At 41.1% G+C, this 13,926-nt stretch overlaps 1 protein-coding gene across 5 annotated transcripts in view; it reads left to right on the forward strand.

Moving 5' to 3' along the window:
- Nucleotides 1-13,926, forward strand: part of VPS41 (VPS41 subunit of HOPS complex) — a 166,581-nt gene that overhangs the window by 120,972 nt on the left and 31,683 nt on the right. For all 5 annotated transcript variants that reach the window (XM_006267880.3, XM_014602587.2, XM_059728674.1 and 2 more), the window contains 6 exons: nt 6,232-6,324; nt 7,084-7,211; nt 8,443-8,587; nt 9,473-9,514; nt 9,650-9,700; nt 10,958-11,095. In XM_006267880.3, coding sequence (XP_006267942.1) covers nt 6,232-6,324; nt 7,084-7,211; nt 8,443-8,587; nt 9,473-9,514; nt 9,650-9,700; nt 10,958-11,095 — 597 coding nt within the window. The remainder of the gene's footprint in view (nt 1-6,231; nt 6,325-7,083; nt 7,212-8,442; nt 8,588-9,472; nt 9,515-9,649; nt 9,701-10,957; nt 11,096-13,926) is intronic.

Below are 13,926 nucleotides of genomic sequence, written 5' to 3' on the forward strand. Positions count from 1 at the left end.
GAATAGGACCCCTGCTAAATGGGCAGAAACAATTGGTGACAGACAGGGGGGAGAAGGCTGAACTCCTCAACGAGTTCTTTGCCTCAGTGTTCCTAAGTGAGGGACATGACAAGTCTCTCACTGGGGTTGTAGAGAGGCAGCAGCAAGGCGCCAGACTTCCATATGTAGATCCTGAGATGGTGCAGAGTCACTTGGAAGAACTGGATGCCTTTAAGTCGGCAGGCCCGGATGAGCTCCATCCGAGGGTGCTGAAGGCACTGGCCGACATCATTGCAGAGCCACTGGCGGGAATATTCAAACGCTCGTGGCGCACGGGCCAAGTCCCAGAGGACTGGAAAAGGGCTAACGTGGTCCCCATTTTCAAAAAGGGGAGGAAGGAGGACCCGGGCAACTATAGGCCAGTCAGTCTCACCTCCATCCTTGGCAAAGTCTTTGGAAAAATTATCAAGGCTCACATTTGTGAGAGCCCAGCAGGGCAAATTATGCTGAGGGGAAACCAGCACGGGTTTGTGGTGGGCAGATCGTGCCTGACCAATCTAGTCTCTTTCTATGAACAGGTTACGAAACACCTGGACACAGGAGGAGGGGTGGATGTCGTATACTTAGACTTCAGGAAGGCCTTCGATACGGTATCCCACCCCATACTGGTGAACAAGTTAAGAGGCTGTGACTTGGATGACTACACAGTCCGGTGGGTGGCGAATTGGCTAGAGGGCCGCACCCAGAGAGTCGTGGTGGATGGGTCGGTCTTGACCTGGAAGGGTGTGGGCAGTGGGGTCCCGCAGGGTTCGGTCCTTGGACCGATACTCTTTAATGTCTTCATCAGTGACTTGGACGAGGGAGTGAAATGTACTCTGTCCAAGTTTGCAGATGACACAAAGCTATGGGGAGAAGTGGACACGCCGGAGGGCAGGGAACAGTTGCAGGCAGACCTGGATAGGTTGGACAAGTGGGCAGAAAACAACAGGATGCAGTTCAACAAGGAGAAATTCAAAGTGCTGCACCTAGGGAGGAAAAATGTCCAGCACACCTACAGCCTAGGGAATGACCTGCTGGGTGGCACAGAGGTGGAAAGGGATCTTGGAGTCCTAGTGGACTCCAAGATGAACATGAGTCGGCAGTGTGACGAAGCCATCAAAAAAGCCAATGGCACTTTATCATGCATCAGCAGATGCATGACGAATAGGTCCAAGGAGGTGATACTTCCCCTCTATCGGGCGCTGGTCAGACCACAGTTGGAGTACTGCGTGCAATTCTGGGCGCCACACTTCAAGAAGGATGCGGATAACCTGGAGAGGGTCCAGAGAAGGGCAACTCGTATGGTCAAGGGCCTGCAGACCAAGCCTTATGAGGAGAGACTAGAGAACCTGGACCTTTTCAGCCTCCGCAAGAGAAGGTTGAGAGGCGACCTTGTGGCTGCCTATAAGTTCATCACGGGGGCACAGAAGGGGATTGGTAAGTATTTATTCACCAAGGCACCCCCGGGGGTTACAAGAAACAATGGCCACAAGCTAGCAGAGAGCAGATTTAGACTGGACATTAGGAAGAACTTCTTCACAGTTCGAGTGGCCAAGGTCTGGAACGGGCTCCCAAGGGAGGTGGGTGCTCTCCCCTACCCTGGGGGTCTTCAAGAGGAGGTTAGATGAGTATCTAGCTGGGGTCATCTAGACCCAGCATTCTTTCCTGCTTATGCAGGGGGTCGGACTCGATGATCTATTGAGGTCCCTTCCGACCCTAACATCTATGAATCTACTTCCAGAGTATCCTGATCATTTTGCCAGAAAATCTGTGGTTGCTAAAGGTTGAAGCATAGTGTCTGACTCTCGTGGTTTCCTGTGGCTGAGGGCAGTGGGCAGGGCTTCCTCAACAATGGATTTGATCTCATGGGTGTCCACAAAGCTGAAGAAGTTGTAGATCTGTATTCCTCTTTCATTCTTTTGTGTGATATTAACATCCTCACTCCTGGCTGGGGTCTCCCTGCATGTACTTGTACACACAAACACTCTCACACAAATCCCTGTATCTGCTTATCAACATTTGGAAACATTTTTAAAGAGTAGATTTGGTAGGTGTGGGGAGAGAGAAAGGGAAAAGCCATGCGATAATCTGATTTCCTGTAGTGGACTGAAATGGTACATGACTGGAGTACTAACGCATCCAAAGCTTGGAGCTACCTCATGGATTTCCTGCCTAAACCAGGGATTTTAAAAACACAGAATTGGGAGTGTTAGCAGCCAGGAGTTCAGCTTCGAACACGTGTTGGTTTCAAACAATTTAGGTGCTTTTGTGTCCCTGGCAACCACTGAGACCAAAATGCAAGAAGGAATAACACTTTCCTTTTGAAGAAGTAGTGTTAAAGCTCTTGCTACAGTTGGGCTTCAGAGAGAAGCAGTATTATTCCTTTTGTAGGTTGGCTTCAGCACTAAGGAATGGTCTGGACTGTTTTGCACAGAGGTGATATATATGTGCATCTCAGCCAAGAGTGACATGAAGGCTTATGTATTAGGCTTTTAAAATTAGAGGTCTAAATTAGGGGGCAGCTGAGGTGGGAGAAGGTGAGAATTGCAGTTTAAAATTGCCTCTACTTTCCCATTCTCCACTGAGTCTTGCTTCCCTGTCTTGTGACTTTCTAATTTCTCCATTACAAGGGGTCTCTGCATGGCACAACAATGTGCTGGGGTACACCAGCTTGCAGGACAGTGTCCCAAGTTCATTGTACTTAATATTTCTAATTTAAAGTCTGTAATAGAAAGTAGAAGCTGTTGGTGGCCATTAAGAAACAAGCAACAGGTAGAAAAGCAGCCATGCTCTAGTGCAGTGGGGGCCAACCTTCTTTGGCAGGTGTGCCACAATTTAGCTCTGCAACCTTCCTCTCCTTATCTGCTGCTCTGCTTTCTATTTCCAGTCCTGTCCTTTCTATCCAATTTGCTGCTTTGCTTTCTGCTTCCTGCTCTATCTGCTTTCTGCGCTGCCTGTTGCCCACTTCTCCCCCTTCCCTCATGCTTTGGAGGCTGCGCGCGCCATTTGTAGCACGTGCTACAGGTTGGCCACCCCTACTCTAGTGGAGTGGGGTAGGAGAGCTCTCCTTAGAGCAGAGGAGATTTTTTTTAACCAGTCAAAAAGCCCATATATCAAATCCAGTCAAAGCTGTAAAGTGAGTGCATGGCCTGGTGGTTTTTTTGTTTAATAATGTTCATCCTTCTGCTATGAATTGCCTTTCAAAGGGAAAGGAGATTTTGTCTAAATCCCTCCAACAATTGTTTTATTGTAAACGTTATCAAAGTAGTTGTTGAGAACTGTCAAGTTAGGTTTTGATGAAAAATGATTACTCGTTTTTTCCCATATTTCTGAACTATTCTGTCAGACACATTGAGTGTAATGACAGAAAGTTACCCCAGTGTAGGACAGCAGGGGAACATCTCTGGTGACTTGAACAAGATACTTGGCCTTCAGTCATGGACCACAAAGTCACAACACAGCAATGGTAAAAGTCCCACTGCTATAATAACATCATCTAACATTTTGCTAGAGTAATAGTGCTTAATATCATGCTATGCTAGGATTATATAGTAAGAAGTGATTTTACCTCTAAAATGGGCTCTTCTGATTGTCAGGATGCTGTTACTTAAGAACAATTTTAAAGCTCCTTATTGAAACATTCTGCTTTTGATAAAAAGTCCACCTACAGCAGCTTTTGATTGAAAGGCCATCTTCAAAGTCATAATCTGACTTTACAAGTTGTGTGCCAGAATTTTACGTATGTCTTGATTTAGTTTTCATTTAGATAAATGTGAATGGTTACTAAAGAAAAGCTCTTTATTGTGAGTAATTAATATACATTTATTTAAGTAGTTTTTTATGCAGTAAAACTTATATCTTGATTTATCTTTTAAATAGCCCAAGTCAGTAAGGGTGGACTAAATAGTCACTCTTCCCAAAAGCTCAGAAACTTCTTTTTATTTAAAAAAAAAAAAAAAAAAGAGAGAGAATGAGAGAGATTTAATCCCCTCCGCAATTAATTTTGGCACACAACCCCCTTATAGTGTAAAGAAATGCCTAGTAACACTGACTGACTTCCAATTCTATCTGTGTCTTATTGTTATGAAAATGCTCTTGGATAGTAATAAATTCAGTTACGTGCTATTTTAAAGCAGAGTACAATATAGGGCTGTATTTAGAAATATGGAAATACTTGCAAGATAGTGAAGTCTGGTTTATTAGTCACTGGGATAACTAAGTCATCATTATAATCTTATTAGTCAGGGCAGCATTCAGTCTCTGCTAGAGTCCCAATCAAGGTACAAAAATCACCTTGACTAATGTGGTATCTGCTATCCCATATTTAATCATTGCCACTTGCATGTGCATAGAATTACGCTCATATTAATCAGTTCGTTAAAAAAGTACTGACCAATGCTATCCAGAGCCTCTGTCAAGTCAGCTGACACTTACAAAGCACTGGATACCCTTCAGCTTTTCTTGGCTCATTAAGACACAGACAATCAACCACTCCATTTTTCTGAATTTATTTTCAGTTCTGGCAGTGAGTGCAAATTATAAATCTCTGGATTATGGTGCACATTCATCATTAAATGATGTAGTGGGATCTGATCCTTAGTCCCAACAGTTGCATCTCCTGCCATGCCACGTGTATGTCAGGACGTACCATTTTGGGATCAGAGATCCACTGACACCATTACTACTTGCCTGTGCAAAGAGAGTCCAGGATTCCGGCTTCCCCTGAACTGGTGAACTGAAAGCTGGGTGCTCACAGCTTGGCTGAACCCAAGTGGTCCTGAGGGCAGGACTGAAATTTGGCTGATTGTTAGCCCCAGTCCTGGGGCTACACTGGGGCCAACTCCAGACTCTTGGGGCTGGGACTGTATGTCAGCTGATTGTTATGACTGCATTGGAGTTTTGAGCCAACTCTATTTCCCCTGCCACATGTTTAATTTAAGGCATGATGGCAGTCAGCCACAAAAATGATATGCATCTTTTGGGGAATATTTTTATGGCTAGCTTTTTGGTTTTTTGGGCCATTCATTCCTTTAATGTTTGGCAGGGCTACTATTTATGGTGGGATTAACAGGTTAATCGTCTCTTAATTGTAACGTCTGCCAGGAGCCTTCAGTTACTTTATTTCCTCATAATATTGTAATTCTGATGTAGTGAGTGAATACTCTAAATTTTTATAAACAGAAATGCATATATTTACATATCTGTATAATCATGCAGTTTTCATAGCAAGTCACAGTGGGTACAGTTTGCACTTGGAATTTTTGTAATAATTGTTTCCTTCTTATAAATGCCAAAACATCATTTTTTAGTTTGTATGGATATAAAATACAAAATACATCCAACAAAGTTGAAAATGGCTAATTCCTGGTAGTTAGAGAGGTAGTTAGCTATGTTAATCTGTAAGCAGATGGCAGAGCAGTGGGGTACCTTAGAGACTGAGTAATCCAGAGAGCCAGAGCTTTTATAGCCTACTGCACCAAGAAGAATGTGGAGAAGCTTGAAGTAGCCCAGAAAAACGCTGCTCATATGATTAGGGACCTGAAGAGCAAGCTATACGAGGGAAGGCTGACAGATATGGGACTGTTCAACCTAGAAAAGAGAAGCCTTTGAGGTCATTTGGTGGCAGCTTATTTTATATTTGGTGGCATATATATCAGGGGTAAGCTTCAGGGGTTAGGTGAACCACTATTCACCAGAGTGCCCTGGGGAAAACCAGAAGCAACTCTCATAAACTCCTAGAAGAAGGTTTCAGACTGGATATAAGGAAAAACTTCTTCACTGTTCCTGTGACTAGACTCTGGAATAGACTCCCAGTGGGGGTGGTGCAGACACCTACCCTGGATATCTTCAAAAGGAGACTGGACGCACATCTTACTGGGGTTATTTGACCCCAGCAGTCTTTCTTGCTGAGAGCAGGGGGGCTGGACCTGATGATCTCACGAGGTCCCGTCCAGCCCTAAACTTCTGTGAATCAAATGATAGCCTACAAAAACTTATGTCTCTCTCTATGAGTTAGACTATAAGGTGCCACACTGTCTTGCCTTCTACTGGTAAATTAATTATGGGGAGTTTGTTGTTATCCAGTTCCCTTGGAATGAAAAATTAATCAGATTTTGCTACTTATATTGGAAGCACTTATTCATTTTGCTGGAATATTTGTACAAAAAGAATGCTTTAAATTTTGACCCTATGCTATTTTGTTACCTCTTGCAGGCAATTAGCCCTTATTTACCAAGACGGGATCCAATTTTGAAGCCTCTCATCTACGAAATGGTCCTTCATGAGTTTTTGGAGAGCGATTATGAGGTACTGATGCATCCACGTGTAATTGTTGTTACTTGAAAAATACTGTGAAACTATCAGCAGATTCTCTATTGTAGTAAAAAAAAGAACATTAATGGTAAACTTAATAAGAATTAAAACAACAATACCAAACTGATTTATTTTTTAATATATTCTGAAATGTTTTTCTGTATACCAAATTGTAGCTTTGTATTATTGATACAAAGCTATTAAGCTGTGTTAGCCTGAAATCAGGTGGGAGGTAGGTCAGGTGGCCCCTTTCATACTGAATGGTTCAGAGAGACTTGAACTTCTGTAGACAAGAGCCTACTTTGTTAGGTGCTTTGTCAGAGGGTAGTGAGAATTGGGTTGGTTCATTCAGGGTTAAACTTTAAGTGATGCTAGCATATTTGTCTCCTTTACAAGCGTGCAGAAGTAAGTTGTGGCAAGACAACTGAATTATGCTCCCAAGCAGCAGATGCTCCTGGCATTTTGAAGTGGTTAAGTTTACCTGTGTCCATAGCTCAGTGATTGTTTTTTAAAGTGACTTCTTACCTTTCTAAATTCTCTAAATTCTCTCTTGTTTTCTCAAACTCTGGCAAACAGCACAAGATCTCTTGATCAAAAAGGAGCAAGAGCACTTTATAGAACTTTAAGAGAAGGAAAGAAAACTACACTGCAGAAATGATGTGTGACAGTGTATAGTTGATTGAACATAGGTTGATCTGAGTTTGCTGCTTGGCATACAACTATATTTCTGTTGACAGTCTCCTCTGCTTTTAGGGCTTTGCAACGCTGATAAAAGAGTGGCCTGGAGACCTGTATAACAATGCTATCATAGTGCAAGCCGTGGTGGATCACCTGAAGAAAGATCCACAGAATAGGACCTTGCTCAGAACTCTTGCAGAGTTGTAAGTGCATTTTACACATGTCAGACTCTAAGGGTGTTTATACACATGCTTGGGGCAGTGGGAGGGGGAGTGCTTTAATTACAGTGGCTCCAAAAGCTGATTTAATTAAAGCACCCGGAGCGTCATGTGTATCAGTGTCCCCGTGCTGAAAAATGGCGGCAGGGATACTTTAACTAAAGCTCATCGAATGAGCTTTAGTTAAAGGGCCCCTCTGCCATTTTTCAGCACAGGGATGCTGATTCATACGGCGCTGGAGTAATCTGGGGCATCGTAATTACCACACTCCAGCCAACTTGTTTAATTGAGCCTGCTCCGATGCGCTGCAATTGCAACAAGTCAGAGAAGCCTCCCTGCCTGTGTATAGGCACCCCAAAGGTTTCTTTCTGCAGCAGTATTGTATTTGACCTTATATTAAAGTATTTGGCCACCTACCATAATAGAAGTAATTGCTGCTCTTAGCTTTCTGCACTATCAACCTTTTTTTTTTAATTTCCGACTCCTCTATGTGGAAGGCAGTGTTTAACAGTTCTTCTCTCTTGCATTAGTTAAAGTACGTTAAAAATTAAACAGAAGAACTGTGAGGGAAGATTGGATTTTCCAGCTCCCTTTCCTCCTACCTCCCTGTTTTTTGTTGCCTTTTTTGTGGACAGTGTCTCTTCAAAAAATACACAGAAAGAAAATGAAGTGACATCTTCTTTCTCTTGAATTTCAGAAAGTGTTACAGTTGATATATACCACAGGGTTGGAAATCTGTGATTAGAAAATGTCTAAAAAAAATGATTTGATAAGGCACACTTGGTCTATTGACATAGCCTTGCACCATTGACTCAGTCTGATACCCTGATAAAGAGGTACAACAGTCTGCAATTCTGCCTCTAAAAAGGGAAAAATCCTGTTGCTCAGTGACAACCCATGCCAATTATCTTAAGATGGTAGCACTGAATAGCTCTGGAAGGAGTTCTGCTTAGTCCTCTATATTTAGAATTAAAGGGCTTTGAAGAGAGAGGAAAAATTGTAGGCTGACCTCATGACAACATTAATAATTATTAATTTAATGACCAAAGCTATAAACAGATTTCCCAATGGCTTGCATTTCTTTTGAGAGATTTTTCCCCCTGAATAAAAATGAAGCATTTCCACTCTCACACGTGTTTTTCCAGTTATGTAATGTCTTGCCTTAGATCGCAGTATAACTTGATTTACTTTCAGATCATAACATGTCTTTTATCAGGTATACCTACGACCAGCGCTATGGGAAAGCCCTTGAAATTTACCTAACCTTGAGACACAAAGATGTTTTCCAGTTGATCCACAAGCACAATCTGTTCAGTTCTATCAGAGACAAAATTGTTCTCCTTATGGATTTTGATTCAGAGGTACAATGACTTTTAATGTTGCTTTTTACTCTTTCTGAGCAGTAAATATTTCAACAAGAAGGAATTGAATGTCTTTTAAAGAGTGTGTTGTGTCAAAGGTTTAGTATTCTGTCTAAACCCATTCTGAGGTGATGTGGAGAAGTCTACTAGACTGGCATTCTGGAGTTAAGAGAACCAAAAATAACTTCAGAACCTCAGCAGAACTACTTTTCTCAAATGATTGTAGTAGGTGTTCTGCCCTTCCTTGCAGCTGCATGTTATGTAATGAGCATCTCCCTTGGAGGGTGAGCAGACTGAATCTAAAATCTCCCTTGTGATTCTGAAAATAAGCTTTTACCCTAAGATGCTTGCTGCATTTCCAAACAAATAGGAGCCCCAATCATACTAATGAGAGCTCCAAAGTAGTACATTTTTAGAGGAGCAGATTTAATTGAACACACTTTATTGGGTATCCCCACTGCTTTTTCTTCTCGATAGTTGACTAATCTAGTATTAACCTACGTTTTGGAAACTAGGAAGTCAAGGTAATAAGGAAAAGGTATAACACGTATGAAAATTATACAAATTCTGTCTCCAAACTGGATAAAACCCAAACAAAATAAACTTTCTGTAGGGGATGTTATGAATGTGCTATTGATTTCTATTTCATGTGCAAACTTATGAAAGATATTCTTAGAATATATAGTAGGTCTTCTTGAAAAGTACCAGTAGTGCCTATCCTTGCAACACTGGCATTTTGCAGGCTGCTATTCAAATAAATTCAAATGAGAAACGGTGTATTTGTAATATCCATATTGTTATATTCCTATATGTGTTGTCTGTCTCTGTCTGTCTGTCTGTCTTTGGTTAGACCCATTCTCAGTTGTGTTCCTTTTTCTGTTCCAGAAAGCAGTAGACATGCTTTTGGATAACGAAGCTAAAATTTCAGTGAGTATGCAAACCATTCCTGATACAGTAAGCTGAGTGCCTTCCCATACACATCTTTTGGTCCTATTGGCATGGTAATAGCCACAGGTTTGCTCATCCATATCTTTTTTTTTTTTTGCTTGTTTTTGTTTTCAGATTGATAAAGTTGTAGAAGAACTGGAAAACAGACCTGAGCTACAACATGTGGTAAAGCTTAGTGGTTTTGGTTACTTTACTTTTGAGTTGAATAAACTTACTGGAGCTTTCTTAGCATATTTTTTATAAATATAGTTAGTGATTTAACATGCAAATTCCTAATCTGTGACAGGGAATAAAGGTACATACCACTGAAGTCTTACAGCCAAAGTTCAATTTTATGGGTGGTAGAGAGTCAGAATCACTGTTCCACTTTAACTTCGAGCTAAGAACATTTGTGGAATAATACATAATTTTAAAGTAAACTCCTTTAATCTTTTGATCACCTACTGTGGGACATCACATGTAGTTTTGAACTGTAAAGTATCCCTTCTCTCCCCCAAACACCTATCTGTTATTTTTTTCCCATGTTCTTTGTTCTTCCCCCCATACGGTAATGAGGTTGGCTGATTTTTTTTTTCTTCTTTTTTTTTTTACTTAAACGTTGGTTTAATATTTAGGATTATGCTTGGTAGAAAAAGAGAGACACTTGCTTTTCCAAAGAGTGCAATGATTTTTTTAATTTGTTCAGAATTATATTGCTGTCTTTAAATAATTTGGGGGGAGGGCACTTGTCTTATCAACTTGTAGACAAAAGCAGGAGGGTTAAAAACCTTCACATTGGTGGTGTCGTTTGGATTGCATAATGGAGTGCTAATTATAGGAAATACATGTATTCAGTGCAGTCTGGAATCAAAGAGCCTTATAAAATGAAGGGGGTTAACTGTGTGCCAACTTCTGAGAGGCATGTGTCAGTTTTGAAGTGTTATGTCAAATTCATTTGGAATAAAAATTACATTTCAGATAATTTTCGACTAATTCATGCTTTCTTGAGGGGAGGAGCTTCTTCCACTCTGCAACTTATACTTTGAAATATTACTTTACAAACAATTAAATATTGATCCATAATCATCCAGTCAGTGCAGCTTATCCAAAGAAAATAGGAAACTTGCGGTGACATTTTTTCTAAGTTTTTTTTTTTTTTTTTCTTTGAAGTCCAAAATGTACCAGTTCAAAGAATGTTGCACTGAGGAATAAAGTGTATGCTTTATCAAAGCACTGACAAAAGTCCATTGCTTGGTAGAGCTTGCACTGGATACTGTGATGCTGGGGAGGGAGGGTGTTGTAGAAAGAACTAATTTTTTTTTTAAGAAAAAGGACTTGTGCTCTCATCCTTTTTGGATGTTTTGATGCAGTCAGGGAAATTACTGGCTGTGGTTTTACAATTTTGCATGAATGTATGCGTGCTTATTCTTTTTGTTTTTATAGTATTTGCACAAGCTTTTCAAAAGAGACCATCATAAAGGACAGAGATACCATGAGAAACAGATCAGCCTCTATGCTGAATATGATCGTCCAAATCTGCTCCCATTTCTCAGAGACAGCACACACTGTCCATTAGAAAAGGTAAGCCAAACAAAGATCTAAAACATGTCTACCTTGACTATATTTATCAGCATCTGTCTGAATTGCTAATTTTTGTGCTTGTGGTGTGCACATGTATGCAGGTATACCGCTACCCTCTAGTGGATCAACATGGAATTGCTACTTTGCCACCTTTAGTCCTTTGCCTTCAAAATGATTCCTGACAGCTAGCTAAGAGTTTCTCCATTAGTTCAAATAGCAGAGTTTAGTGTGTTAATGGAGCGGTTCTCTGTGATTTGTGTGTAGCTTTATATATTGGCAATGGGATTCTGCATACATGCTGTAGGTAGCAATGGCTACAAGGAATCAAGTACCATATTTTCTTGTATATAACATGTACATTTTCCTCCAAAATCAGCCCCCCAAAATTGCAACTTTTAAACAGGGAAGCTGATTTTTTTCCCCCAAAATAGAAACACCCTGCTTTGATTCCACTTCCACAGTGCAGCAGCTCTTATATTACTAACTATTCGGGTAGCTAAGGGAGTCAGTTGACTTAATAGCTTGTTGTCTTTATGGCTTACCACTCCAAAGGTGTTAACAATCATCTCTCCTTTTTAATGATGTACCACTAATGTAGCCAACCTTTCTTGAGACAGTAAAACTGTCTGCTGATTCCTAGTTTCTTCTCCTATTTCACAGCTTTTTAGCTCTTTCTGAATAATTGGTTTCTATGGGTGGACTTATCTTTAACAATAGCTGGTACTTTAGTTAAGCAGGAAACGGAGGATGAAGTCTGCTGAAGATTAGGCTCCCTCTTTGCTCTCTACAAAAAATCTTTTTTCTTTATTCCACCTTTCAAAAACAAGGTGTATATTTATAATCAGGAGTGTTATGTGATAAAACACAGTGGGTGCATGTGCACATGCTACTAATGCATAGCAATAAACTCCAGAGCAGTTTGAGCCAGAGTCAACTACTCCTGGGCACAGTGTTTACATGTGTGCCCAAGAGCACAGCAATGTGAGTTGGGGTGGAGCAGCCCCAGGCTGGCAGGGGGTATTGGGAGTCAGCTCTGGGCTCCAGGTGGTGGCATCAGGCAGAGGAGTGGCTGGCAGGACACAGGGGTCTGACCCCCAGCTGGCTGGGCTGACGAGGCACAATTTGTGCCTGGCAGTCACTGTCTACACATGCATTTGGTCACAATGACCCTGTTGTACTGTCAGGGACAGTTCTATCTTACAGCAGAGTTAATTAGCTTGCTGCGTCCTAATATTATTGCGCATCTAGGTGGTGATGCTTTACTGCAGATCTAATTGGTCAACTCCGCAGTAAAGTGCATGTGTAGATGTACTCAGTATATTGTAAAGTTTTGGGCCAAGATTAACATTTTACTCTTAAAAGTAAGACAACTAAATTATAAGGAGATTCAGAAGCTAATGGCAGTTTGGAAATAAAACCATTTTGTGTGCAATGATCACTTCTCTGCATAGTTGTAAACGATGGGTATGTTTGACCATGCCACTGTCATTGTTCACTGCTGCTGTGTAGTTTCCCACCGTCGCAGACATTCAGCATGGGCAGCCATTTTGCTGTTAGTTTCTGATATGCCCTCTGCCCTCATACTATAACATAGCTGCATTTGGATATACAGGTTTCCCTGGCTTTATACTGTACACGCGTTCCTGGAAAACAGCATATAACTCAAATTCACATAAAGGGAACCCTCTTTACAATGTAACATATAGGGATACGTTCCAAGACCTTGACTGTACTGACCCCCAGATCCATTTCTGCCACTTTTTTACAAGACAATTTTGGTACTCACCAACAGCAGACAGTACACACAAGCACAGGGCACTATCATAATGGGGATGGTGACTACAGAAACACGAGTCGTAGACAATGAGCGAGGAGCACAGATCCACACAAGAGACTGTATTTTGGTGTGTATCACTCCCACAATGCACTGCACAAAGCAGCTCCCTATGGGCTTCTGCCACACCGATCGCATAAGAGTGAATTTACCTCGCATGTAACAAATTTTTGGTATAAAAATGGTCATCACATAAGAGCAAATTCACACATACGGAACCCACATAAAGCGAGAGAAGCCTGTAATTAGTTTTTGCAAATATGTGAAACTGTGGGTTTGACGCACATCTGGGAGCCCTTGGACTTAAAGGAGCTAAACCAAAAAATCACATTAATGTTCAGATGAAGTGTGCACACCTGCCTCCAGTCTTTTACTTCCTGACTGGATCTTGGCAATGAAGCATTAGATTTTGATGCCCAGGGCAAAGCTCAGAGCTGCTGCATGAGAAAAGCTAACAGTCCTAACTTAGGATTCTGACTGATTTGCATGACTGTGGTTAAGAGGAGATAGGCCGTGGAAGCTTTATTTGAATAAATAAGCTATTCTCTTTTTCACCCTACAGAGATGCAAAATAGCCCTGCGTTAGTGTATATATTCCACAGTCCTTTAGCCACAATGACTTTATGAGAGTTTTCAGAGAAAAAAACAAAGGGAGCTTGTGGATGCTGAGAGTGTTGGCTGAGGTTGTTCACTGGAGACTATGCTTGTACTGCTTCATTATGCCTCACTTTTTTGAAGGAAAATCTATGGCTAAATTTAATCCTGAACGGATTCCCTGAATAAGGGTTTAAAATTCAATTATAGGCTATGTCTTCAGTTTGATTCGTATTTGTAGCATTTCCATAGAACTACATCTTTTTATTTTTCTTACGTAGACCACATAAAAAAAAAGTATTAATGCTTTTTTGTCAAACATCTTGGCCTAGAGTTTTAGTTCAGAGTAATGTACAGTATTTGAATCACCAGTGTCTATTGGCTTATATATTTAGGAGGTCTC

Source organism: Alligator mississippiensis, chromosome 5 (genome assembly GCF_030867095.1).
Source record: "Alligator mississippiensis isolate rAllMis1 chromosome 5, rAllMis1, whole genome shotgun sequence".
Taxonomy (NCBI): domain Eukaryota; kingdom Metazoa; phylum Chordata; order Crocodylia; family Alligatoridae; genus Alligator; species Alligator mississippiensis.